We start from the raw sequence: 27,408 nt of genomic DNA on the forward strand, positions 1-27,408 counted from the left end.
AACGTACAGGAGACCTTCGGCGTCTCTACGTGTCAGAAACAACGTACAGGAGACCTTCGGCATCTTTACGTGTCAGAAACAACGTACAGGAGACCTTCTGCATCTCTAAACGTCAGAAACAACGTACAGGAGACCTTCTGCATCTTTACGTGTCAGAAACAACGTACAGGAGACCTTCTACGTGTCAGAAACAACGTACAGGAGACCTTCGGCGTCTCTACGTGTCAGAAACAACGTACAGGAGACCTTCGGCATCTCTACGTGTCAGAAACAACGTACAGGAGACCTTCGGCATCTCTACGTGTCAGAAACAACGTACAGGAGACCTTCTGCATCTCTACATGTCTGAAACAACGTACAGGAGACCTTCTGCATCTCTAAACGTGTCAGAAACAACGTACAGGAGACCTTCGGCATCTCTACGTGTCAGAAACAACGTACAGGAGACCTTCGGCATCTCTACGTGTCAGAAACAACGTACAGGAGACCTTCGCGTCTCTACGTGTCAGAGACAACGTACAGGAGACCTTCAGCATCTCTACGTGTCAGAAACAACGTACAGGAGACCGTCTGCATCTCTACGTGTCAGAAACAACGTACAGGAGACCTTCAGCATCTCTACGTGTCAGAAACAACGTACAGGAGACCTTCGGCGTCTCTACGTGTCAGAAACAACGTACAGGAGACCGTCTGCATCTCTACGTGTCAGAAACAACGTACAGGAGACCTTCGGCATCTCTACGTGTCAGAAACAATGTACAGGAGACCTTCGGCATCTTTACGTGTCAGAAACAACGTACAGGAGACCTTCGGCGTCTCTACGTGTCAGAAACAACGTACAGGAGACCCTCGGCGTCTCTACGTGTCAGAAACAACGTACAGGAGACCTTCTGCATCTTTACGTGTCAGAAACAACGTACACGAGACCTTCGGCATCTCTAAACGTCAGAAACAACGTACAGGAGACTTTCAGCATCTCTACGTGTCAGAAACAACGTACAGGAGACCTTCGGCGTCTCTACGTGTCAGAAACAACGTACACGAGACCTTCTGCATCTTTACGTGTCAGAAACAACGTACACGAGACCTTCGGCATCTCTAAACGTCAGAAACAACGTATAGGAGACTTTCAGCATCTCTACGTGTCAGAAACAACGTACAGGAGACCTTCGGCGTCTCTATGTGTCAGAAACAACGTACAGGAGACCTTCTGCATCTCTAAACGTCAGAAACAACGTACAGGAGACCTTCGGCATCTCTAAACGTCAGAAACAACGTACAGGAGACCTTCGGCATCTCTAAACGTCAGAAACAACGTACAGGAGACCTTCGGCGTCTCTACGTGTCAGAAACAACGTACAGGAGACCTTCGGCATCTCTACGTGTCAGAAACAACGTACAGGAGACCTTCGGCATCTCTACGTGTCAGAAACAACGTACAGGAGACCTTCGGCATCTCTACGTGTCAGAAACAACGTACAGGAGACCTTCGGCATCTCTACGTGTCAGAAACAACGTACAGGAGACCTTCGCGTCTCTACGTGTCAGAAACAACGTACAGGAGACCTTCTGCATCTCTACGTGTCAGAAACAACGTACAGGAGACCTTCAGCATCTCTACGTGTCAGAAACAACGTACAGGAGACCTTCGGCGTCTCTACGTGTCAGAAACAACGTACAGGAGACCTTCGGCGTCTCTACGTGTCAGAAACAACAAACAGGAGACCTTCGGCATCTCTACGTGTCAGAAACAACGTACAGGAGACCATCTGCATCTCTACGTGTCAGAAACAACGTACAGGAGACCTTCGGCGTCTCTACGTGTCAGAAACAACGTACAGGAGACCTTCGACATCTCTACGTGTCAGAAACAACGTACAGGAGACCTTCGGCGTCTCTACATGTCAGAAACAACGTACAGGAGACCTTCGGCATCTTTACGTGTCAGAAACAACGTACAGGAGACCTTCTGCATCTCTAAACGTCAGAAACAACGTACAGGAGACCTTCTGCATCTTGACGTGTCAGAAACAACGTACAGGAGACCTTCTACGTGTCAGAAACAACGTACAGGAGACCTTCGGCGTCTCTACGTGTCAGAAACAACGTACAGGAGACCTTCGGCATCTCTACGTGTCAGAAACAACGTACAGGAGACCTTCGGCATCTCTACGTGTCAGAAACAACGCACAGGAGACCTTCGGCATCTCTACGTGTCAGAAACAACGTACAGGAGACCTTCGGCATCTCTACGTGTCAGAAACAACGTACAGGAGACCGTCTGCATCTCTACGTGTCAGAAACAACGTACAGGAGACCTTCAGCATCTCTACGTGTCAGAAACAACGTACAGGAGACCGTCTGCATCTCTACGTGTCAGAAACAACGTACAGGAGACCGTCTGCATCTCTACGTGTCAGAAACAAAGTACAGGAGACCTTCAGCATCTCTACGTGTCAGAAACAACGTACAGGAGACCTTCGGCGTCTCTACGTGTCAGAAACAACGTACAGGAGACCTTCGGCGTCTCTACGTGTCAGAAACAACGTACAGGAGACCTTCTGCATCTTTACGTGTCAGAAACAACGTACACGAGACCTTCGGCATCTCTAAACGTCAGAAACAACGTATAGGAGACTTTCAGCATCTCTACGTGTCAGAAACAACGTACAGGAGACCTTCGGCGTCTCTACGTGTCAGAAACAACGTACAGGAGACCTTCTGCATCTCTAAACGTCAGAAACAACGTACAGGAGACCTTCTGCATCTCTACGTGTCAGAAACAACGTACAGGAGACCGTCTGCATCTCTACGTGTCAGAAACAACGTACAGGAGACCGTCTGCATCTCTACGTGTCAGAAACAAAGTACAGGAGACCTTCAGCATCTCTACGTGTCAGAAACAACGTACAGGAGACCTTCGGCGTCTCTACGTGTCAGAAACAACGTACAGGAGACCTTCGGCGTCTCTACGTGTCAGAAACAACGTACAGGAGACCTTCGGCGTCTCTACGTGTCAGAAACAACGTACAGGAGACCTTCGGCATCTCTACGTGTCAGAAACAACGTACAGGAGACCTTCTGCATCTCTACATGTCTGAAACAACGTACAGGAGACCTTCTGCATCTCTAAACGTGTCAGAAACAACGTACAGGAGACCTTCGGCATCTCTACGTGTCAGAAACAACGTACAGGAGACCTTCGGCATCTCTACGTGTCAGAAACAACGTACAGGAGACCTTCTGCATCTCTACGTGTCAGAAACAACGTACAGGAGACCTTCGGCGTCTCTACGTGTCAGAAACAACGTACACGAGACCTTCTGCATCTTTACGTGTCAGAAACAACGTACACGAGACCTTCGGCATCTCTAAACGTCAGAAACAACGTATAGGAGACTTTCAGCATCTCTACGTGTCAGAAACAACGTACAGGAGACCTTCGGCGTCTCTATGTGTCAGAAACAACGTACAGGAGACCTTCTGCATCTCTAAACGTCAGAAACAACGTACAGGAGACCTTCGGCATCTCTAAACGTCAGAAACAACGTACAGGAGACCTTCGGCATCTCTAAACGTCAGAAACAACGTACAGGAGACCTTCAGCATCTCTACGTGTCAGAAACAACGTACAGGAGACCTTCGGCGTCTCTACGTGTCAGAAACAACGTACAGGAGACCTTCGGCGTCTCTACGTGTCAGAAACAACATACAGGAGACCTTCGGCATCTCTACGTGTCAGAAACAACGTACAGGAGACCGTCTGCATCTCTACGTGTCAGAAACAACGTACAGGAGACCTTCGGCGTCTCTACGTGTCAGAAACAACGTACAGGAGACCTTCGACATCTCTACGTGTCAGAAACAACGTACAGGAGACCTTCGGCGTCTCTACGTGTCAGAAACAACGTACAGGAGACCTTCGGCATCTTTACGTGTCAGAAACAACGTACAGGAGACCTTCTGCATCTTGACGTGTCAGAAACAACGTACAGGAGACCTTCTACGTGTCAGAAACAACGTACAGGAGACCTTCGGCGTCTCTACGTGTCAGAAACAACGTACAGGAGACCTTCGGCGTCTCTACGTGTCAGAAACAACGTACAGGAGACCTTCGGCATCTCTACGTGTCAGAAACAACGTACAGGAGACCTTCGGCATCTCTACGTGTCAGAAACAACGCACAGGAGACCTTCGGCATCTCTACGTGTCAGAAACAACGTACAGGAGACCTTCGGCATCTCTACGTGTCAGAAACAACGTACAGGAGACCTTCGCGTCTCTACGTGTCAGAAACAACGTACAGGAGACCTTCGGCATCTCTACGTGTCAGAAACAACGTACAGGAGACCTTCGGCATCTCTACGTGTCAGAAACAACGTACAGGAGACCGTCTGCATCTCTACGTGTCAGAAACAACGTACAGGAGACCTTCAGCATCTCTACGTGTCAGAAACAACGTACAGGAGACCGTCTGCATCTCTACGTGTCAGAAACAACGTACAGGAGACCGTCTGCATCTCTACGTGTCAGAAACAACGTACAGGAGACCTTCGGCATCTCTACGGGTCAGAAACAACATACAGGAGACCTTCGGCATCTCTACGTGTCAGAAACAACGTACAGGAGACCTTCGGCGTCTCTACGTGTCAGAAACAACGTACAGGAGACCTTCGGCATCTCTACGTGTCAGAAACAACGTACAGGAGACCGTCTGCATCTCTACGTGTCAGAAACAACGTACAGGAGACCGTCTGCATCTCTACGTGTCAGAAACAACATACAGGAGACCTTCAACATCTCTACGTGTCAGAAACAACGTACAGGAGACTGTCTGCATCTCTACGTGTCAGAAACAACGTACAGGAGACCGTCTGCATCTCTACGTGTCAGAAACAAAGTACAGGAGACCTTCAGCATCTCTACGTGTCAGAAACAACGTACAGGAGACCGTCTGCATCTCTACGTGTCAGAAACAACGTACAGGAGACCTTCAGCATCTCTACGTGTCAGAAACAACGTACAGGAGACCTTCGGCGTCTCTACGTGTCAGAAACAACGTACAGGAGACCGTCTGCATCTCTACGTGTCAGAAACAACGTACAGGAGACCTTCGGCATCTCTACGTGTCAGAAACAATGTACAGGAGACCTTCGGCATCTTTACGTGTCAGAAACAACGTACAGGAGACCTTCGGCGTCTCTACGTGTCAGAAACAACGTACAGGAGACCCTCGGCGTCTCTACGTGTCAGAAACAACGTACAGGAGACCTTCTGCATCTTTACGTGTCAGAAACAACGTACACGAGACCTTCGGCATCTCTAAACGTCAGAAACAACGTACAGGAGACTTTCAGCATCTCTACGTGTCAGAAACAACGTACAGGAGACCTTCGGCGTCTCTACGTGTCAGAAACAACGTACACGAGACCTTCTGCATCTTTACGTGTCAGAAACAACGTACACGAGACCTTCGGCATCTCTAAACGTCAGAAACAACGTATAGGAGACTTTCAGCATCTCTACGTGTCAGAAACAACGTACAGGAGACCTTCGGCGTCTCTATGTGTCAGAAACAACGTACAGGAGACCTTCTGCATCTCTAAACGTCAGAAACAACGTACAGGAGACCTTCGGCATCTCTAAACGTCAGAAACAACGTACAGGAGACCTTCGGCATCTCTAAACGTCAGAAACAACGTACAGGAGACCTTCGGCGTCTCTACGTGTCAGAAACAACGTACAGGAGACCTTCGGCATCTCTACGTGTCAGAAACAACGTACAGGAGACCTTCGGCATCTCTACGTGTCAGAAACAACGTACAGGAGACCTTCGGCATCTCTACGTGTCAGAAACAACGTACAGGAGACCTTCGGCATCTCTACGTGTCAGAAACAACGTACAGGAGACCTTCGCGTCTCTACGTGTCAGAAACAACGTACAGGAGACCTTCTGCATCTCTACGTGTCAGAAACAACGTACAGGAGACCTTCAGCATCTCTACGTGTCAGAAACAACGTACAGGAGACCTTCGGCGTCTCTACGTGTCAGAAACAACGTACAGGAGACCTTCGGCGTCTCTACGTGTCAGAAACAACGTACAGGAGACCTTCGGCATCTCTACGTGTCATAAACAACGTACAGGAGACCATCTGCATCTCTACGTGTCAGAAACAACGTACAGGAGACCTTCGGCGTCTCTACGTGTCAGAAACAACGTACAGGAGACCTTCGACATCTCTACGTGTCAGAAACAACGTACAGGAGACCTTCGGCGTCTCTACATGTCAGAAACAACGTACAGGAGACCTTCGGCATCTTTACGTGTCAGAAACAACGTACAGGAGACCTTCTGCATCTCTAAACGTCAGAAACAACGTACAGGAGACCTTCTGCATCTTGACGTGTCAGAAACAACGTACAGGAGACCTTCTACGTGTCAGAAACAACGTACAGGAGACCTTCGGCGTCTCTACGTGTCAGAAACAACGTACAGGAGACCTTCGGCATCTCTACGTGTCAGAAACAACGTACAGGAGACCTTCGGCATCTCTACGTGTCAGAAACAACGCACAGGAGACCTTCGGCATCTCTACGTGTCAGAAACAACGTACAGGAGACCTTCGGCATCTCTACGTGTCAGAAACAACGTACAGGAGACCGTCTGCATCTCTACGTGTCAGAAACAACGTACAGGAGACCTTCAGCATCTCTACGTGTCAGAAACAACGTACAGGAGACCGTCTGCATCTCTACGTGTCAGAAACAACGTACAGGAGACCGTCTGCATCTCTACGTGTCAGAAACAAAGTACAGGAGACCTTCAGCATCTCTACGTGTCAGAAACAACGTACAGGAGACCTTCGGCGTCTCTACGTGTCAGAAACAACGTACAGGAGACCTTCGGCGTCTCTACGTGTCAGAAACAACGTACAGGAGACCTTCTGCATCTTTACGTGTCAGAAACAACGTACACGAGACCTTCGGCATCTCTAAACGTCAGAAACAACGTATAGGAGACTTTCAGCATCTCTACGTGTCAGAAACAACGTACAGGAGACCTTCGGCGTCTCTACGTGTCAGAAACAACGTACAGGAGACCTTCTGCATCTCTAAACGTCAGAAACAACGTACAGGAGACCTTCGGCATCTCTAAACGTCAGAAACAACGTACAGGAGACCTTCGGCGTCTCTACGTGTCAGAAACAACGTACAGGAGACCTTCTGCATCTCTACGTGTCAGAAACAACGTACAGGAGACCTTCAGCATCTCTACGTGTCAGAAACAACGTACAGGAGAACTTCGGCGTCTCTACGTGTCAGAAACAACGTACAGGAGACATTCGGCGTCTCTACGTGTCAGAAACAACGTACAGGAGACCTTCGGCATCTCTACGTGTCAGAAACAACGTACAGGAGACCGTCTGCATCTCTACGTGTCAGAAACAACGTACAGGAGACCTTCGGCGTCTCTACGTGTCAGAAACAACGTACAGGAGACCTTCGGCGTCTCTACGTGTCAGAAACAACGTACAGGAGACCTTCGACATCTCTACGTGTCAGAAACAACGTACAGGAGACCTTCGGCGTCTCTACGTGTCAGAAACAACGTACAGGAGACCATCGGCATCTTTACGTGTCAGAAACAACGTACAGGAGACCTTCTGCATCTCTAAACGTCAGAAACAACGTACAGGAGACCTTCTGCATCTTTACGTGTCAGAAACAACGTACAGGAGACCTTCTACGTGTCAGAAACAACGTACAGGAGACCTTCGGCGTCTCTACGTGTCAGAAACAACGTACAGGAGACCTTCGGCATCTCTACGTGTCAGAAACAACGTACAGGAGACCTTCGGCATCTCTACGTGTCAGAAACAACGTACAGGAGACCTTCTGCATCTCTACATGTCTGAAACAACGTACAGGAGACCTTCTGCATCTCTAAACGTGTCAGAAACAACGTACAGGAGACCTTCGGCATCTCTACGTGTCAGAAACAACGTACAGGAGACCTTCGGCATCTCTACGTGTCAGAAACAACGTACAGGAGACCTTCGCGTCTCTACGTGTCAGAGACAACGTACAGGAGACCTTCAGCATCTCTACGTGTCAGAAACAACGTACAGGAGACCGTCTGCATCTCTACGTGTCAGAAACAACGTACAGGAGACCTTCAGCATCTCTACGTGTCAGAAACAACGTACAGGAGACCTTCGGCGTCTCTACGTGTCAGAAACAACGTACAGGAGACCGTCTGCATCTCTACGTGTCAGAAACAACGTACAGGAGACCTTCGGCATCTCTACGTGTCAGAAACAATGTACAGGAGACCTTCGGCATCTTTACGTGTCAGAAACAACGTACAGGAGACCTTCGGCGTCTCTACGTGTCAGAAACAACGTACAGGAGACCCTCGGCGTCTCTACGTGTCAGAAACAACGTACAGGAGACCTTCTGCATCTTTACGTGTCAGAAACAACGTACACGAGACCTTCGGCATCTCTAAACGTCAGAAACAACGTACAGGAGACTTTCAGCATCTCTACGTGTCAGAAACAACGTACAGGAGACCTTCGGCGTCTCTACGTGTCAGAAACAACGTACACGAGACCTTCTGCATCTTTACGTGTCAGAAACAACGTACACGAGACCTTCGGCATCTCTAAACGTCAGAAACAACGTATAGGAGACTTTCAGCATCTCTACGTGTCAGAAACAACGTACAGGAGACCTTCGGCGTCTCTATGTGTCAGAAACAACGTACAGGAGACCTTCTGCATCTCTAAACGTCAGAAACAACGTACAGGAGACCTTCGGCATCTCTAAACGTCAGAAACAACGTACAGGAGACCTTCGGCATCTCTAAACGTCAGAAACAACGTACAGGAGACCTTCGGCGTCTCTACGTGTCAGAAACAACGTACAGGAGACCTTCGGCATCTCTACGTGTCAGAAACAACGTACAGGAGACCTTCGGCATCTCTACGTGTCAGAAACAACGTACAGGAGACCTTCGGCATCTCTACGTGTCAGAAACAACGTACAGGAGACCTTCGGCATCTCTACGTGTCAGAAACAACGTACAGGAGACCTTCGCGTCTCTACGTGTCAGAAACAACGTACAGGAGACCTTCTGCATCTCTACGTGTCAGAAACAACGTACAGGAGACCTTCAGCATCTCTACGTGTCAGAAACAACGTACAGGAGACCTTCGGCGTCTCTACGTGTCAGAAACAACGTACAGGAGACCTTCGGCGTCTCTACGTGTCAGAAACAACAAACAGGAGACCTTCGGCATCTCTACGTGTCAGAAACAACGTACAGGAGACCATCTGCATCTCTACGTGTCAGAAACAACGTACAGGAGACCTTCGGCGTCTCTACGTGTCAGAAACAACGTACAGGAGACCTTCGACATCTCTACGTGTCAGAAACAACGTACAGGAGACCTTCGGCGTCTCTACATGTCAGAAACAACGTACAGGAGACCTTCGGCATCTTTACGTGTCAGAAACAACGTACAGGAGACCTTCTGCATCTCTAAACGTCAGAAACAACGTACAGGAGACCTTCTGCATCTTGACGTGTCAGAAACAACGTACAGGAGACCTTCTACGTGTCAGAAACAACGTACAGGAGACCTTCGGCGTCTCTACGTGTCAGAAACAACGTACAGGAGACCTTCGGCATCTCTACGTGTCAGAAACAACGTACAGGAGACCTTCGGCATCTCTACGTGTCAGAAACAACGCACAGGAGACCTTCGGCATCTCTACGTGTCAGAAACAACGTACAGGAGACCTTCGGCATCTCTACGTGTCAGAAACAACGTACAGGAGACCGTCTGCATCTCTACGTGTCAGAAACAACGTACAGGAGACCTTCAGCATCTCTACGTGTCAGAAACAACGTACAGGAGACCGTCTGCATCTCTACGTGTCAGAAACAACGTACAGGAGACCGTCTGCATCTCTACGTGTCAGAAACAAAGTACAGGAGACCTTCAGCATCTCTACGTGTCAGAAACAACGTACAGGAGACCTTCGGCGTCTCTACGTGTCAGAAACAACGTACAGGAGACCTTCGGCGTCTCTACGTGTCAGAAACAACGTACAGGAGACCTTCTGCATCTTTACGTGTCAGAAACAACGTACACGAGACCTTCGGCATCTCTAAACGTCAGAAACAACGTATAGGAGACTTTCAGCATCTCTACGTGTCAGAAACAACGTACAGGAGACCTTCGGCGTCTCTACGTGTCAGAAACAACGTACAGGAGACCTTCTGCATCTCTAAACGTCAGAAACAACGTACAGGAGACCTTCGGCATCTCTAAACGTCAGAAACAACGTACAGGAGACCTTCGGCGTCTCTACGTGTCAGAAACAACGTACAGGAGACCTTCTGCATCTCTACGTGTCAGAAACAACGTACAGGAGACCTTCAGCATCTCTACGTGTCAGAAACAACGTACAGGAGAACTTCGGCGTCTCTACGTGTCAGAAACAACGTACAGGAGACATTCGGCGTCTCTACGTGTCAGAAACAACGTACAGGAGACCTTCGGCATCTCTACGTGTCAGAAACAACGTACAGGAGACCGTCTGCATCTCTACGTGTCAGAAACAACGTACAGGAGACCTTCGGCGTCTCTACGTGTCAGAAACAACGTACAGGAGACCTTCGGCGTCTCTACGTGTCAGAAACAACGTACAGGAGACCTTCGACATCTCTACGTGTCAGAAACAACGTACAGGAGACCTTCGGCGTCTCTACGTGTCAGAAACAACGTACAGGAGACCTTCGGCATCTTTACGTGTCAGAAACAACGTACAGGAGACCTTCTGCATCTCTAAACGTCAGAAACAACGTACAGGAGACCTTCTGCATCTTTACGTGTCAGAAACAACGTACAGGAGACCTTCTACGTGTCAGAAACAACGTACAGGAGACCTTCGGCGTCTCTACGTGTCAGAAACAACGTACAGGAGACCTTCGGCATCTCTACGTGTCAGAAACAACGTACAGGAGACCTTCGGCATCTCTACGTGTCAGAAACAACGTACAGGAGACCTTCTGCATCTCTACATGTCTGAAACAACGTACAGGAGACCTTCTGCATCTCTAAACGTGTCAGAAACAACGTACAGGAGACCTTCGGCATCTCTACGTGTCAGAAACAACGTACAGGAGACCTTCGGCATCTCTACGTGTCAGAAACAACGTACAGGAGACCTTCGCGTCTCTACGTGTCAGAGACAACGTACAGGAGACCTTCTGCATCTCTACGTGTCAGAAACAACGTACAGGAGACCTTCGGCGTCTCTACGTGTCAGAAACAACGTACAGGAGACCTTCGGCATCTCTACGTGTCAGAAACAACGTACAGGAGACCATCTGCATCTCTACGTGTCAGAAACAACGTACAGGAGACCTTCGGCGTCTCTACGTGTCAGAAACAACGTACAGGAGACCTTCGACATCTCTACGTGTCAGAAACAACGTACAGGAGACCTTCGGCGTCTCTACATGTCAGAAACAACGTACAGGAGACCTTCGGCATCTTTACGTGTCAGAAACAACGTACAGGAGACCTTCTGCATCTCTAAACGTCAGAAACAACGTACAGGAGACCTTCTGCATCTTGACGTGTCAGAAACAACGTACAGGAGACCTTCTACGTGTCAGAAACAACGTACAGGAGACCTTCGGCGTCTCTACGTGTCAGAAACAACGTACAGGAGACCTTCGGCATCTCTACGTGTCAGAAACAACGTACAGGAGACCTTCGGCATCTCTACGTGTCAGAAACAACGCACAGGAGACCTTCGGCATCTCTACGTGTCAGAAACAACGTACAGGAGACCTTCGGCATCTCTACGTGTCAGAAACAACGTACAGGAGACCGTCTGCATCTCTACGTGTCAGAAACAACGTACAGGAGACCTTCAGCATCTCTACGTGTCAGAAACAACGTACAGGAGACCTTCGGCGTCTCTACGTGTCAGAAACAACGTACAGGAGACCTTCGGCGTCTCTACGTGTCAGAAACAACGTACAGGAGACCTTCTGCATCTTTACGTGTCAGAAACAACGTACACGAGACCTTCGGCATCTCTAAACGTCAGAAACAACGTATAGGAGACTTTCAGCATCTCTACGTGTCAGAAACAACGTACAGGAGACCTTCGGCGTCTCTACGTGTCAGAAACAACGTACAGGAGACCTTCTGCATCTCTAAACGTCAGAAACAACGTACAGGAGACCTTCGGCATCTCTAAACGTCAGAAACAACGTACAGGAGACCTTCGCGTCTCTACGTGTCAGAAACAACGTACAGGAGACCTTCTGCATCTCTACGTGTCAGAAACAACGTACAGGAGACCTTCAGCATCTCTACGTGTCAGAAACAACGTACAGGAGAACTTCGGCGTCTCTACGTGTCAGAAACAACGTACAGGAGACATTCGGCGTCTCTACGTGTCAGAAACAACGTACAGGAGACCTTCGGCATCTCTACGTGTCAGAAACAACGTACAGGAGACCGTCTGCATCTCTACGTGTCAGAAACAACGTACAGGAGACCTTCGGCGTCTCTACGTGTCAGAAACAACGTACAGGAGACCTTCGGCGTCTCTACGTGTCAGAAACAACGTACAGGAGACCTTCGACATCTCTACGTGTCAGAAACAACGTACAGGAGACCTTCGGCGTCTCTACGTGTCAGAAACAACGTACAGGAGACCTTCGGCATCTTTACGTGTCAGAAACAACGTACAGGAGACCTTCTGCATCTCTAAACGTCAGAAACAACGTACAGGAGACCTTCTGCATCTTTACGTGTCAGAAACAACGTACAGGAGACCTTCTACGTGTCAGAAACAACGTACAGGAGACCTTCGGCGTCTCTACGTGTCAGAAACAACGTACAGGAGACCTTCGGCATCTCTACGTGTCAGAAACAACGTACAGGAGACCTTCGGCATCTCTACGTGTCAGAAACAACGTACAGGAGACCTTCTGCATCTCTACATGTCTGAAACAACGTACAGGAGACCTTCTGCATCTCTAAACGTGTCAGAAACAACGTACAGGAGACCTTCGGCATCTCTACGTGTCAGAAACAACGTACAGGAGACCTTCGGCATCTCTACGTGTCAGAAACAACGTACAGGAGACCTTCGCGTCTCTACGTGTCAGAGACAACGTACAGGAGACCTTCTGCATCTCTACGTGTCAGAAACAACGTACAGGAGACCTTCGGCATCTCTACGTGTCAGAAACAACGTACAGGAGACCTTCGCGTCTCTACGTGTCAGAAACAACGTACAGGAGACCTTCGGCATCTCTACGTGTCAGAAACAACGTACAGGAGACCTTCGGCATCTCTACGTGTCAGAAACAACGTACAGGAGACCGTCTGCATCTCTACGTGTCAGAAACAACGTACAGGAGACCTTCGGCGTCTCTACGTGTCAGAAACAACGTACAGGAGACCTTCTGCATCTCTACGTGTCAGAAACAACGTACAGGAGACCTTCTACGTGTCAGAAACAACGTACAGGAGACCTTCGGCGTCTCTACGTGTCAGAAACAACGTACAGGAGACCTTCGGCATCTCTACGTGTCAGAAACAACGTACAGGAGACCTTCGGCATCTCTACGTGTCAGAAACAACGTACAGGAGACCTTCGGCATCTCTACGTGTCAGAAACAACGTACAGGAGACCTTCTGCATCTCTACGTGTCAGAAACAACGTACAGGAGACCTTCGGCATCTCTACGTGTCAGAAACAACGTACAGGAGACCTTCGGCATCTCTACGTGTCAGAAACAACGTACAGGAGACCTTCGGCGTCTCTACGTGTCAGAGACAACGTACAGGAGACCTTCGGCGTCTCTACGTGTCAGAAACAACGTACAGGAGACCTTCGGCGTCTCTACGTGTCAGAAACAACGTACAGGAGACCTTCGGCGTCTCTACGTGTCAGAAACTGAACTAAATCTTTTGTCTCTGGAAGCTGAAGGTGGATTTCCTTTGGAGAGACTTGTGGCTGAACTCACAGCAGACAAGCAGCATAAACAACAGCAGGCTAGCAGGTGTGTGGCGCCTCCTACCTGCAGCACCATGGTAGGGTTGGCCAGAGACAGCTTCTCTACTATCTTGCTGTAACAGTCCTGCATCATGGCCTGGTCTTGACTGGAACAGGTGGCCAGCTCCTCTTGTGGGCCTCCTTGTCCCGGAGCCTCCAGCTGCTCCTCCTCCTCCCCAACCAGGTCCTCCTCCTGCATACTGTCCAAGAAGGTGGGCAGAGCTGGGGGCAGCTTGCTCCCTGAGAACACACCCCACTGTCAGCTCCCAGTTTCACACTTTTATTTATTCACCACAAAAATTCAGAGAAAAATCCAGAAAAACGTCAAAAATCTGCAGTTTTTCAGACAGGATTCGTTTGAATGAGGTGTGTAGCTGCAGGAAACTCCATCAGGTGCAGGACAGCGGTCCTCCGGGACCGGGAGGGTGAAACCAAGCACTGCGGCGAGCGAGGAAGAGCACGGTGAGAGAAAACCTCGCCATGCCGCCAGTCATTTACCGTTGGTTTCATGTAACAAACCCTTAAAGGCAGCTTGTTTATAGGTTGTTTAATAATAACGGCATCTTCCTGGAAAACTCCGGTTAATGGATAAGATGGATTCGTCACACTGGAAGAGCTTCTTATTAAAAATGCACAGATTTATATTCAATAAGTTATTAATGTGAAATAAACGCTGCTCGTACCGATCATTTTTATTTCAATTACCATGAAAGCCACTTTACCTGTTCATCTCCTTCAGACCAGTAACGTGTTTCAACACAGAGTTAACCCTGTGAGTGCCGCAGTGTGAAAGACAGCGTCGCCTGAGTGTATACCTGCGTTCTGAGCCTCGCCCCCCAGCGACAGCGAGCCAACGATGGCCGGGTACAGGATGAGGTGGGGGGAGTCCTGGGCCACTCGGCACAGCAGGCTGCAGATGCTCTGACGGATGTACGCCTCCGGGTGGTTGAGACGTGAGAACAGCTGGGGGATGATGCCTGAAGGAGACACACGGTATCAGCGATCACGTCAAGACGGAGCTGGAACCAAAGACGCCGTGTGACGGCGTCGGACATGACAGCGAGACTCAGAGGGAAGGAGGACTGCTTCGCTCCAACCACTCCAACGTCAACACTGAGTCAACAAATGGTGTCTATACCCCTCCAGGGTGCAGTCGGGGTCGAAGCGATGCCCAGCTCAAGCCCCTCCCGCAGCTCGCCAGCATGCTTCACCAGCAGGCGGAGGAGACGCAGGGTTGCCATGACGATGACGTCGTCGTTGCTCTGCTTGTTGTTGTGACAGGACAGCAGGAGTTTGGGGTCATCTTCGTCCATGGGAACCTAAATAAAGCAGAATACAGAGAATCAGATCAGCAGTCTGGGAATCAGGCTGAGCCGCCCGGCGCCGTCTGCACGTCTCACCTGTCCGGCGTTCAGCTTCAGGAAGGTGAAGTACGCGTGGCAGGAAACGCGGTACAGACCAAAGATCCGGTCCACCACCCGTCTCCAAACCCGGATCAGACCGTCGGTGACCACTTGACTGGCTTCACCGAGCCAGGGACACGAGCTGGTGAGCTGTCGCCAGATGACGTCCACCATGTCGTCCTCTTCGTCTTCCTGCTGCAGCGCCATGTCCTCATCCTGACACACAACAAACTTTACAAAAACACTCCAACCAGCAGAGGTCTGCTCCGTCACCCGTTCAGGTGTGGCTACCTGGATACCAGTTGGTCGGCACATGGCCTGTCCCAGGATGCTGAAGATGGTCTCCTTGTCTTCTTCACTGGTTGTTGCTGGCAGGAGCTCCTCTATGTCCTTTTTCTCCCCTGGGAGGAGGGGTAGACCCTCCCCTTGGCTGGGGGGAAGACAATGAACCGATATTTACAACTCCAGACTCTGCAGAACACTGTGAAATAAAAAGGTTTACATCTCGGAAAAGAGTTTGTGTTTTTATAAACATCCTGTTTTGTTCCAGAAACTGAAAATTTCCAACCGTTTGAACCAGATGACTGCAGACCCGTCGCTGCAACACACATTAACAAAGTCCTCCAGAGAAAACGGTTATCGGCTCACCTCAATAAGCAAATCCACACCTTTCAGTACAGTTTGCTGATCATAACGTTCTTCAGGTTGAAGACTCTCATCTCCCTACTTCAGAAAGCCCACTCACATCTGGACCAATCAGGCAGCCCTTTGAGGATCATGTTTATCTCCATAAACTCCAGGTGGAAACCTCCACACACACCTGGATTTCTGGCTACCTACCAAACAGACCAGTTTGTGAGACTGAAAGGTTGTGTGTCAGCAGCTCTGGAGCACCACAAGGAACTGTACTCGCACCATTTCCCCCCACACACTGTATACCTCAGACGTCCAATACAAATACTCTGATTACTTTGAGTATCAGTGATCGACAGGAAGCTTAGCACATGGAACTGGTCGGCTTGAGATGCTGCATTCAGGAGCACCAGGAGGAATTTAAACACCATTTCAGTGTAAACTGGGAGAAGAGGAGATGGAGAAAACAAGAACCTCAGAGTTTATACTACAGTAGACTGGAAACAAAACACTGAGACAGACTCTACTTCAGCTCCGGTCCTCAAGGACAAGAATCCTGCAGGTTTTCCATGTATCACTGCTCCAACAAACCTGACTCAAGTAAATCAGTCACTGTGCAGAACTTCATAGATTTTTGGGTCCATTTAATGTAAGCTGGGCGTGTTAGGAGAGGGTTACATGGAAAACCTGCCTCAGGCCTCGAGGACCGACTTTAAACAGCCCAACTCTCATTACTCAGGGCTCTAAAATCAATGTCTGCACCAAAATGTTTCACATCTTCTGTCAGTCTGTGTGGAAAAGTCCGCTTTGCAGCATCAGACGTGCTGGAGATAACTCTGGAGCTGCTGGAAAAGAAATTCTTCACAAGCTGCTGAAAGTGCTGGAAGATTCCTCACATCCTCCACACAACACAGTGTTTAGTCCGATGCCAGACAGAAGAGATCAGAGATCCTTCCTGCCAGCAGCGACCCCCGTTCAGAGCAAGAGAAGACAGAAGATGTATGAGTGTGTGCAGAGTGGTCTAACCTTGCATTATCCACCACCTTCCTGCCCCAGCGGTAAGCCCAGCTGGCCAGGGCCGCCCAGGACTTGGCTACTTCTGGAGCCAGGCTGGTTGAGAGCTGGTAGAGTTGGCCCAAAACAAAGTCCGGTTCTCCCACACCCACACTCACTGCAAAGGCATCGAGATGCAAACGGAGCTGGACTTAGAGGACCACATCTTCCTGATATTTGTCATCAGATGTATTAAAATGTGTCTGATACAAAGAACCATCAACATGATTCACTCGTTCCACATGATGCTGGATATAAACATGTCAGCAGAGATCAGCCGTAATGTGTTGGTATTCTCATCACTGAGAAGTCGTGCTACCTGAAGTCTCTGCAGTGATGTGGGAAACGCCCTGGTCCTCCAGAGGAAGCTCCAGCAGAGCAGCAATGTTCCGGCTCAGAGGGGAAACGTTCACCAGCGCACAAGCATTAACGGAGCTGGACTTCTTCACCACCTGAGACAAACAGTCAGGCCGTCAATAATGCATCTTTTTTTTACAACATGACAACTAGTGTAGACCAGGGCTGCTCGATTATTACAAACTTATAATCAGGATTATTTTGACTGAAATTGAGATCTGGATAATTTAACACAATGATCCAGTATTTATAAACAAGGCTGCGCGTCGTGGCGTTCTAGACTCCGTGTCGTACATTATAACCGTCTAATGTACGGTTCCGAGTTGTTTAATCTGCTTTTACCGTTTATATAGGAACTATTTTACGTTGGCCTGGATGTACGTTTTATACCAAACAACCGCTGTCAGGCTGCAGCACGTTTCTCTCATCCACCTGTTAAAAGACGGCTGATCTGAACCAGCTGGTTAACGCGTTGCTATGGTAACGCCCCGTAACGGAGGGATATTACAGTGTTTAACTGGCCGAACTATGTATAGGAAAATAATGCAGCCAGTTGTCACTGACAACGGTATAAACTATGTTTAGGTGAACTTCCACAACCTACTGCAGTTATTCTACATTGACCTGCAGCCGGAGCCGACTGAGACTGGCCACCTGGGAGTGCTTTAGGACGGGAGAGGCTCCCGCTGCTCCTTCCTTACAGTAACTGCAGAACAATATGTGCCTTCAAGTCAGTCGCCACAACACCAGAAAAGTCTCTAATAACTCCAGTAAAAGCTGCTAGATTTGTCGCTTTTAACAAAAAAAGTCTCCAGATTTAGCGAGAAAGTCTCCAAGTTGGCAACAGTGTCTGAATGAAAGCAAAGCGGCTGTGGGAGGAGTTTACAGCACAGCACTGCAACGCCAGAGACGCTCGATTAGCAGCTGAAGACAGCAGGAGAGGAAACTGCAGAGAGAAAAATAATCACACCCTTTTAGTTTTATCATGGTTGGAAACCCAGATCGTAGTTCAGATTAAAACCCGACTCATCGCCCAGCCTGAGGGTGCAGTGCAGGTGAAAGTAGGCTTGCAGTACCATCTTCATGTCTGGCACCGACTGACAGTTATTATTACTGCTACCACCTTACAGCAGCTAAAACAGCCAGGATGTAGTTCCTGTAAATCCGTGCCTGTTTGAGCTGAGGGGTCATGTCCTTCCAGTCCGCCAGCAGCCATTTGCAGAGAGTCAGCAGAGAGCGGCAGGCAGCGCCTTCATTCTTCCCCACATGGCAGTAGGACAGAGCAGCCCTGCTCAGCATCTCCATCGCTGCCAGCGACTGACCTGCAGGTGCAGAAGAAGAAAACTCCACACTGAGCTCATTCACTAAAACCATGAGGTTCTGGGCGGATCGATACGATGGGAACAGGAAATAACCTCCTGCTCTTCATCAGCTCCACCTGTTCAGCTGCCTGTTAACACAGACATCTGACCAGCCAGTCACACTGCAACAACTCCACACACGGTGAGGACAACCTGCTGACGGCCAAACGGAGCAGCAGGATGAGCAGGAAGGGAGATTTGGAGAGATGTCTGGACCAGGATGTCTGCTGATGCCAGGAGACTGGCTGGAGGTGAGAGACTGCAGCTTTCTGTTCAGATGAACCATCAGCTCTCAGAAAGGGAGCGTTAGAGCAGCTCAGAGGAAGTGAAGCGTAAAAAGCCGTCTGACAGACTGAAAAGTGCTCTAAATGTCCTCTCCGTCTCACCTGCAGTCCTCAGGACTTTGGCCTTTTCTATCTGAACTTCTGGTCCCCATTTCTCCCCCAGAGTCCCCTCCAGGGTGAGGTGCCTGAAGGCCTGACTCAGATCCTCCTGCTGCTTCTCCTCCGGGCTCCCGTCACCACACTGGCTGAGAAGGCGGGACGCCAGAGCAATGTTCCCTTTCTTCCGGGCAAATTTAACCGCCGTCAGGCAAAGCTCCAAAAGATGGCTGTCTGTGGAGGAGGAGTGGCCTGTGTGAGAGCCAAGGAGGGGGGGTCATTGTGGAGCAGATGCACCTGATGGCAGCAGCAGATAACTAAAGCCTGCGAAGCAAGACGTTTAGTGATGCTTACCTTTAAGCTTGTGGAGCAGCTGGCGCTGGAACGTGGAGTATCTGAGCGCTTGGAGGAAAAGCTGGACGTCTTGCTGCTTGCAGGAGTTTAAAGCTTCACTGCTCAGAGGAATCACACAGTCCTGAAAACACGCCAGGAAAGCACAAAGGTTTCACCGAACCTCCCCCTGGACTGGATACAGGTCCGGTTCTGGTCCAGCTGCTCCGACTCTAACACGACACCTACACTCTGCACCAACAGCGCTTCAGGTTGGTCAACCAGAACACTTCTTACATCCCGTAGAGGGACCAGAGTCAGACTAACTGGACCAGAGCCAGACTAACTGGAGCAGAGTCAGACTAGCTGGACCAGAGCCAGACTAGCTGGACCAGAGTCAGACTAGCTGGACCAGAGTCAGACTAGCTGGACCAGAGTCAGACTAGCTGGACCAGAGCCAGACTAGCTGGACCAGAGTCAGACTAGCTGGACCAGAGTCAGACTAGCTGGACCAGAGCCAGACTAGCTGGACCAGAGCCAGACTAGCTGGACCAGAGTCAGACTAGCTGGACCAGAGCCAGACTAGCTGGACCAGAGCCAGACTAGCTGGACCAGAGCCAGACTAACTGGACCAGAGCCAGACTAGCTGGACCAGAGCCAGACTAGCTGGACCAGAGCCAGACTAGCTGGACCAGAGCCAGACTAGCTGGACCAGAGTCAGACTAACTGGACCAGAGTCAGACTAGCTGGACCAGAGTCAGACTAGCTGGACCAGAGTCAGACTAGCTGGACCAGAGTCAGACTAACTGGACCAGAGCCAGACTAGCTGGACCAGAGTCAGACTAGCTGGACCAGAGTCAGACTAGCTGGACCAGAGTCAGACTAGCTGGACCAGAGCCAGACTAGCTGGACCAGAGTCAGACTAGCTGGACCAGAGTCAGGCTAACTGGACCAGAGTCAGGCTAACTGGACCAGAGTCAGGCTAGCTGGACCAGAGCCAGACTAGCTGGACCAGAGCCAGACTAGCTGGACCAGAGCCAGGCTAACTGGACCAGAGTCAGGCTAACTGGACCAGAGTCAGGCTAACTGGACCAGAGTCAGGCTAACTGGACCAGAGCCAGACTAGCTGGACCAGAGCCAGACTAGCTGGACCAGAGCCAGACTAGCTGGACCAGAGCCAGACTAGCTGGACCAGAGCCAGACTAGCTGGACCAGGGTCAGACTAGCTGGACCAGGGTCAGACTAGCTGGACCAGGGTCAGACTAACTGGACCAGGGTCAGACTAACTGGACCAGAGTCAGACTAGCTGGACCAGAGTCAGACTAACTGGACCAGAGCCAGACTAGCTGAACCAGAGCCAGACTAGCTGAACCAGAGCCAGACTAACTGGACCAGAGTCAGACTAGCTGGACCAGAGTCAGACTAGCTGGACCAGAGTCAGACTAGCTGGACCAGGGTCAGACTAGCTGGACCAGAGTCAGACTAGCTGGACCAGAGTCAGACTAGCTGGACCAGAGCCAGACTAGCTGGACCAGAGTCAGACTAGCTGGACCAGAGTCAGACTAGCTGGACCAGAGCCAGACTAGCTGGACCAGAGCCAAACTAGCTGGACCAGGGCCAGACTAGCTGGACCAGAGTCAGACTAACTGGACCAGAGTCAGACTAGCTGGACCAGAGTCAGACTAGCTGGACCAGAGCCAAACTAGCTGGACCAGGGCCAGACTAGCTGGACCAGGGCCAGACTAGCTGGACCAGAGTCAGACTAACTGGACCAGAGTCAGACTAGCTGGACCAGGGCCAGACTAACTGGACCAGAGTCAGACTAGCTGGACCAGAGTCAGACTAGCTGGACCAGAGCCAGACTAGCTGGACCAGAGCCAGACTAGCTGGACCAGAGTCAGACTAGCTGGACCAGAGCCAGACTAGCTGGACCAGAGCCAGACTAGCTGGACCAGGGCCAGACTAGCTGGACCAGGGTCAGACTAACTGGACCAGGGTCAGACTAGCTGGACCAGAGTCAGACTAGCTGGACCAGAGTCAGACTAGCTGGACCAGAGTCAGACTAACTGGACCAGAGTCAGACTAGCTGGACCAGAGTCAGACTAGCTGGACCAGAGCCAGACTAGCTGGACCAGAGCCAAACTAGCTGGACCAGAGCCAGACTAACTGGACCAGGGTCAGACTAGCTGGACCAGAGTCAGACTAGCTGGACCAGAGCCAGACTAACTGGGCCAGGGTCAGACTAGCTGGGCCAGGGTCAGACTAGCTGGACCAGAGCCAGACTAACTGGACCAGGGTCAGACTAGCTGGACCAGAGTCAGACTAGCTGGACCAGAGTCAGACTAGCTGGACCAGAGCCAGACTAGCTGGACCAGAGCCAGACTAACTGGACCAGAGCCAGACTAGCTGGACCAGAGTCAGACTAACTGGACCAGAGTCAGACTAACTGGACCAGAGTCAGACTAGCTGGACCAGAGCCAGACTAGCTGGACCAGAGTCAGACTAGCTGGACCAGAGCCAGACTAGCTGGACCAGAGTCAGGCTAACTGGACCAGAGTCAGACTAACTGGACCAGAGTCAGACTAACTGGACCAGGGTCAGACTAACTGGACCAGGGTCAGACTAGCTGGACCAGAGTCAGACTAGCTGGACCAGAGTCAGACTAACTGGACCAGAGCCAGACTAACTGGACCAGAGCCAGACTAACTGGACCAGAGTCAGACTAGCTGGACCAGAGTCAGACTAGCTGGACCAGAGTCAGACTAGCTGGACCAGAGCCAGACTAGCTGGACCAGGGCCAGACTAGCTGGACCAGGGTCAGACTAACTGGACCAGGGTCAGACTAGCTGGACCAGAGTCAGACTAACTGGACCAGAGTCAGACTAGCTGGACCAGAGTCAGACTAGCTGGACCAGAGTCAGACTAACTGGACCAGAGCCAGACTAACTGGACCAGAGCCAGACTAGCTGGACCAGAGTCAGACTAACTGGACCAGAGTCAGACTAGCTGGACCAGAGCCAGACTAGCTGGACCAGAGTCAGACTAACTGGACCAGAGCCAGACTAACTGGACCAGAGCCAGACTAGCTGGACCAGAGTCAGACTAACTGGACCAGAGTCAGACTAGCTGGACCAGAGTCAGACTAACTGGACCAGGGTATCCCTGCTCCAACACACCTGGCTTCACCTGAATTTTAGCCAACAGCCGATGAAGTTCTGCAGAATGCTGATTAGTTTGAGTCAGATGTGTTGGAGCAGGGATACATGGAAAGCCTGCAGGACTGGAGGACCGGATCTGGACGCCCTGCTCTAAGTAAAAGCAGCTGTATCAATGAGTCTGGTTTGGATAAATCAGATCTTTCTCCTGAGGCTGCTGGAGCGGAGCAGCCTCTTTATTCCTGGAAAGAATGTTGGAGCTGCTTTTACAAGACAGGAAACACTGACAAGGTGCTGCACATTTTAGTCCTGGAGGGCCTGGAGCGGCCTGGAAGGGCCTGGAGCGGCCTGGAAGGGCCGAGTACTTACATCTTGACCTGTGAGAGTGCTCTCCAGGGTGGCGGTGCAGTGGAGCTGCAGGGTGGGCAGCGTGGGCAGGGCGTCGGACAGGGTGAGGGTGGACAGCCGGAGTGGACCCAGACAGATCCGTCCCGTCTGCTTCAGGCAGCGCACCAACGTGCTGCGTCACACGGAGGGACAAACGGACGTTAGACACTGTGGACAGGCGAGCAGAACGTTCTGACGCCAGCAGAGGAAAGCCAGCAGGGTCTTTTCACGGCCCGATCCGGGTTTCGCCATCTGGCAGCTCCAACAGCGCGACTCGTCGCCAAGTCGTCGCTCATTTTAACGTGCGAGCCGTTATGCGACCTTCCACACGTTGGATATCTGCGCCGGGCAGCTGCATGACTTCTGCATCATCATTATTCTGGTTGTAAAGGCTGCTAATGAAAAGCTGCAGCATTTAGGGATGCACCGATCCAGTTTGTGGGAGTTCTGATCCAATCTGATGTCTGAAACCTGAATATCTGCCGATACCAGATGTGTTTATGTGAACATTATTATGGTTATTACTGCTGTTATAACTGTGTACGATGTCCTCAGGTTGTAATAAATGACCCATCCTGTCTGAAGTTACCTCACCAATACACATATAATAACATCACAGATCTAACTATTTCAACACGTTTTATTCTGATTTGACACATTTTACCTAAATAAAACCATAAATGTCTAGTTTGGAGCAAAAATCTGCTTTTAGTGGAAGAAAAAAAGTCACATTTTAACATTCAAGGCATTTATTTCTTTTAAACACGTCCGCAGCATGTCATCACACACATCTGCTCTGGCTGGACTAGTGTGGTATCGGTACACTTAATTAACACTAAGTAGGAGTACACACACTTGGTACTGAGCCGATACCGGTACTGGTATCGGTGTGGGTGCATCCCTAGTATTATTCAGGAAGTTTAGCTTTGTGTCTGAAGGGAAAGGAAACTGGAGGTTTAGGAAGACTTTCCCAGTAGACGATGGTGGTGGTGAGCACCCAGGACTTACTCTGGACTGGGCGTGCTCCTGGGCTCCAGCTGCTGGCTGGCTTTGGCCATGGCGCTGACGGCGCTGCGAAGCAGCTGCACCTCGATGGCCCTCTGCAGCTCCGCTGCGTCTGGACTCATGGAGGGAAGAAGCCGCTTCAGGTCTGAGAACATCAACATGAGAGGATGTCAGGTGACGGGGACACACAGCCCTGCCTGCGTATGTGCACCCCCTCGCTGCTCACCAAGCTTGTCCTTGCTGCTGGACAGACAGCTGTAATCCTCTCCCGGCAGCAGCTCCAGCTGAGCGCCACACTCAGCCATGTCACCCTCCTCGAAGCGGCTCAGAGCCTGGATGTAGTTAAAATCAGTCTTCAGGCTGATGCTGACGGGGCTGGTGGAGTTCTGTTTGAGGGTGTTGGCGGTGGCCTGCCACTCCTTCACAGACGGCCAATCACAAAGAGCCACGTAGCACTGGCAGGCCTTGTTGGCCAGGAAGCCCACCACTTCAGGGGAGCACTCGCCGGACTTCAGCAGCACCGTCTTCCTGCTGTCGCCTGTCAGAGGAACACACAACATCACCTGGATCAGGGCTTCCCACCAGACACCTGCAGCAGACGGACACCTGATGGACACCTGCAGCAGGCGGACACCTGCAGCAGACGGACACCTGATGGACACCTGCAGCAGACGGACACCTGCAGCAGACGGACACCTGATGGACACCTGCAGCAGACAGACACCTGATGGACACCTGCAGCAGACGGACACCTGATGGACACCTGCAGCAGACGGACACCTGATGGACACCTGCAGCAGACGGACACCTGATGGACACCTGCAGCAGACGGACACGTGCAGCAGACGGACACGTGCAGCAGACGGACACCTGATGGACACCTGCAGCAGACGGACACGTGCAGCAGACGGACACGTGCAGCAGACGGACACCTGATGGACACCTGCAGCAGGCGGACACCTGCAGCAGACGGACACCTGATGGACACCTGCAGCAGACGGACACCTGCAGCAGACGGACACCTGATGGACACCTGCAGCAGACGGACACCTGCAGCAGACGGACACCTGATGGACACCTGCAGCAGACGGACACCTGATGGACACCTGCAGCAGACGGACACGTGCAGCAGACGGACACCTGATGGACACCTGCAGCAGACGGACACCTGATGGACACCTGCAGCAGACAGACACCTGATGGACACCTGCAGCAGACGGACACCTGATGGACACCTGCAGCAGACGGACACCTGATGGACACCTGCAGCAGACTGACACCTGATGGACACCTGCAGCAGACGGACACCTGATGGACACCTGCAGCAGACGGACACCTGATGGACACCTGCAGCAGACTGACACCTGATGGACACCTGCAGCAGACTGACACCTGATGGACACCTGCAGCAGACGGACACCTGATGGACACCTGCAGCAGACGGACACCTGATGGACACCTGCAGCAGACGGACACCTGATGGACACCTGCAGCAGACGGACACCTGATGGACACCTGCAGCAGACGGACACCTGATGGACACCTGCAGCAGACGGACACCTGATGGACACCTGCAGCAGACGGACACCTGATGGACACCTGCAGCAGACGGACACCTGATGGACACCTGCAGCAGACGGACACCTGATGGACACCTGCAGCAGACGGACACCTGATGGACACCTGCAGCAGACTGACACCTGATGGACACCTGCAGCAGACTGACACCTGATGGACACCTGCAGCAGACTGACACCTGATGGACACCTGCAGCAGACGGACACCTGATGGACACCTGCAGCAGACTGACACCTGATGGACACGTGCAGCAGACGGACACCTGATGGACACGTGCAGCAGACGGACACCTGATGGACACCTGCAGCAGACGGACACCTGATGGACACCTGCAGCAGACGGACACCTGATGGACACCTGCAGCAGACGGACACCTGATGGACACCTGCAGCAGACGGACACCTGATGGACACCTGCAGCAGACGGACACCTGATGGACACCTGCAGCAGACGGACACGTGCAGCAGACGGACACCTGATGGACACCTGCAGCAGACGGACACGTGCAGCAGACGGACACCTGATGGACACCTGCAGCAGACGGACACCTGCAGTGTGAACTGGTGGCTGCAGAAAGTCCCAGTGTCCTCCCAGTACCTCGCCTGTCCAGGCTGCAGCATCACATCCTGCACCAGTAAACACGCTGCCGTCCTGACATGCAGAAGAACCACAGCGTCCAGACCGAACAGGACAAAGTCCAGCAGGGACACGTCACTGTCCACCTCACAGAACACGTCTCCACAGAGACAGGACGTCAGCAAAGCAGAGACTCTGCTGCTTACAGAGACGTCTGTCTCGTCTCTGTGGGACAGAAACTCTGGAAGACGTCCGTCTCGTCTCTGTGGGACAGAAACTCTGGAAGACGTCTGTCTCTGTGGGACAGAAACTCTGGAAGACGTCTGTCTCGTCTCTGTGGGACAGAAACTCTGGAAGACGTCCGTCTCGTCTCTGTGGGACAGAAACTCTGGAAGACGTCTGTCTCTGTGGGACAGAAACTCTGGAAGACGTCCGTCTCGTCTCTACAGAATTTTTATTCCATCTCTAAAAACTCTGCTGATGTGTATTCCATGCATCTTGATTTCGCAGGTCCAGCTAGTTTCCATGGAGACCAAGGTCCTGCTGGTTTCCATGGAGACCAAGGTCCTGCTGGTTTCCATGGAGACCAAGGTCCTGCTGGTTTCCATGGAGAGGAAGGTCCTGCTGGTTTCCATGGAGATGAAGGGGGTTTTATAGTAAAGTATTTTCTCTTCCTATCATAAACCATCTTGGTCTTCATGTCTTCCTGGACCCTCATGGTGGTTCTGAGGTAAGTGCGGGGTTGGTCCCTGGATTCTCCTGACTCTGAACATCCATAGAGCCGTCCATCATCATCATCATCATCAGCTGATGGCTTTCTGACATATTTACCTGGGAACACCTTCTACTGCAGAACAGTTCATTTACTGGGTAAACTGTACGGAGATCTTTATATAAAAATATCTGTAAAATACAGTGTTTTCTTTTAGTCTGAGATAAAAATGGACATTTTCTGCTCATCTCCACTCAGACAGTAATCCCACATGTCTGAGCTTTCTCTCCCCGTAGCTGTAAACATCTCCTGCATTCATGTCAGACAGGAAGGACTAACACTTCGAGCCTTTGGCCTGGGAGGAAATCCCACAGAAACTA

At 51.0% G+C, this 27,408-nt stretch overlaps 1 protein-coding gene across 1 annotated transcript in view; it reads right to left on the minus strand.

Annotated features, from left to right (window-relative positions):
* smg1 (SMG1 nonsense mediated mRNA decay associated PI3K related kinase) overlaps positions 1–27,408 on the minus strand; it is an 86,787-nt gene that overhangs the window by 34,590 nt on the left and 24,789 nt on the right. The window contains exons 25-37 of the mRNA XM_079253394.1: positions 24,389–24,700; positions 24,166–24,307; positions 23,140–23,290; positions 19,640–19,760; positions 19,292–19,537; positions 18,715–18,866; positions 17,507–17,639; positions 17,161–17,305; positions 15,793–15,931; positions 15,499–15,717; positions 15,237–15,417; positions 14,914–15,075; positions 14,124–14,338 (exon numbers count right to left, since the gene is read on the minus strand). Of these exons, the coding sequence (XP_079109520.1) occupies positions 14,124–14,338; positions 14,914–15,075; positions 15,237–15,417; positions 15,499–15,717; positions 15,793–15,931; positions 17,161–17,305; positions 17,507–17,639; positions 18,715–18,866; positions 19,292–19,537; positions 19,640–19,760; positions 23,140–23,290; positions 24,166–24,307; positions 24,389–24,700 (2,318 nt within the window). The remainder of the gene's footprint in view (positions 1–14,123; positions 14,339–14,913; positions 15,076–15,236; positions 15,418–15,498; positions 15,718–15,792; positions 15,932–17,160; positions 17,306–17,506; positions 17,640–18,714; positions 18,867–19,291; positions 19,538–19,639; positions 19,761–23,139; positions 23,291–24,165; positions 24,308–24,388; positions 24,701–27,408) is intronic.

Source organism: Telmatherina bonti (assembly GCF_933228915.1).
Source record: "Telmatherina bonti genome assembly, chromosome: 14".
NCBI lineage: Eukaryota > Metazoa > Chordata > Actinopteri > Atheriniformes > Telmatherinidae > Telmatherina > Telmatherina bonti.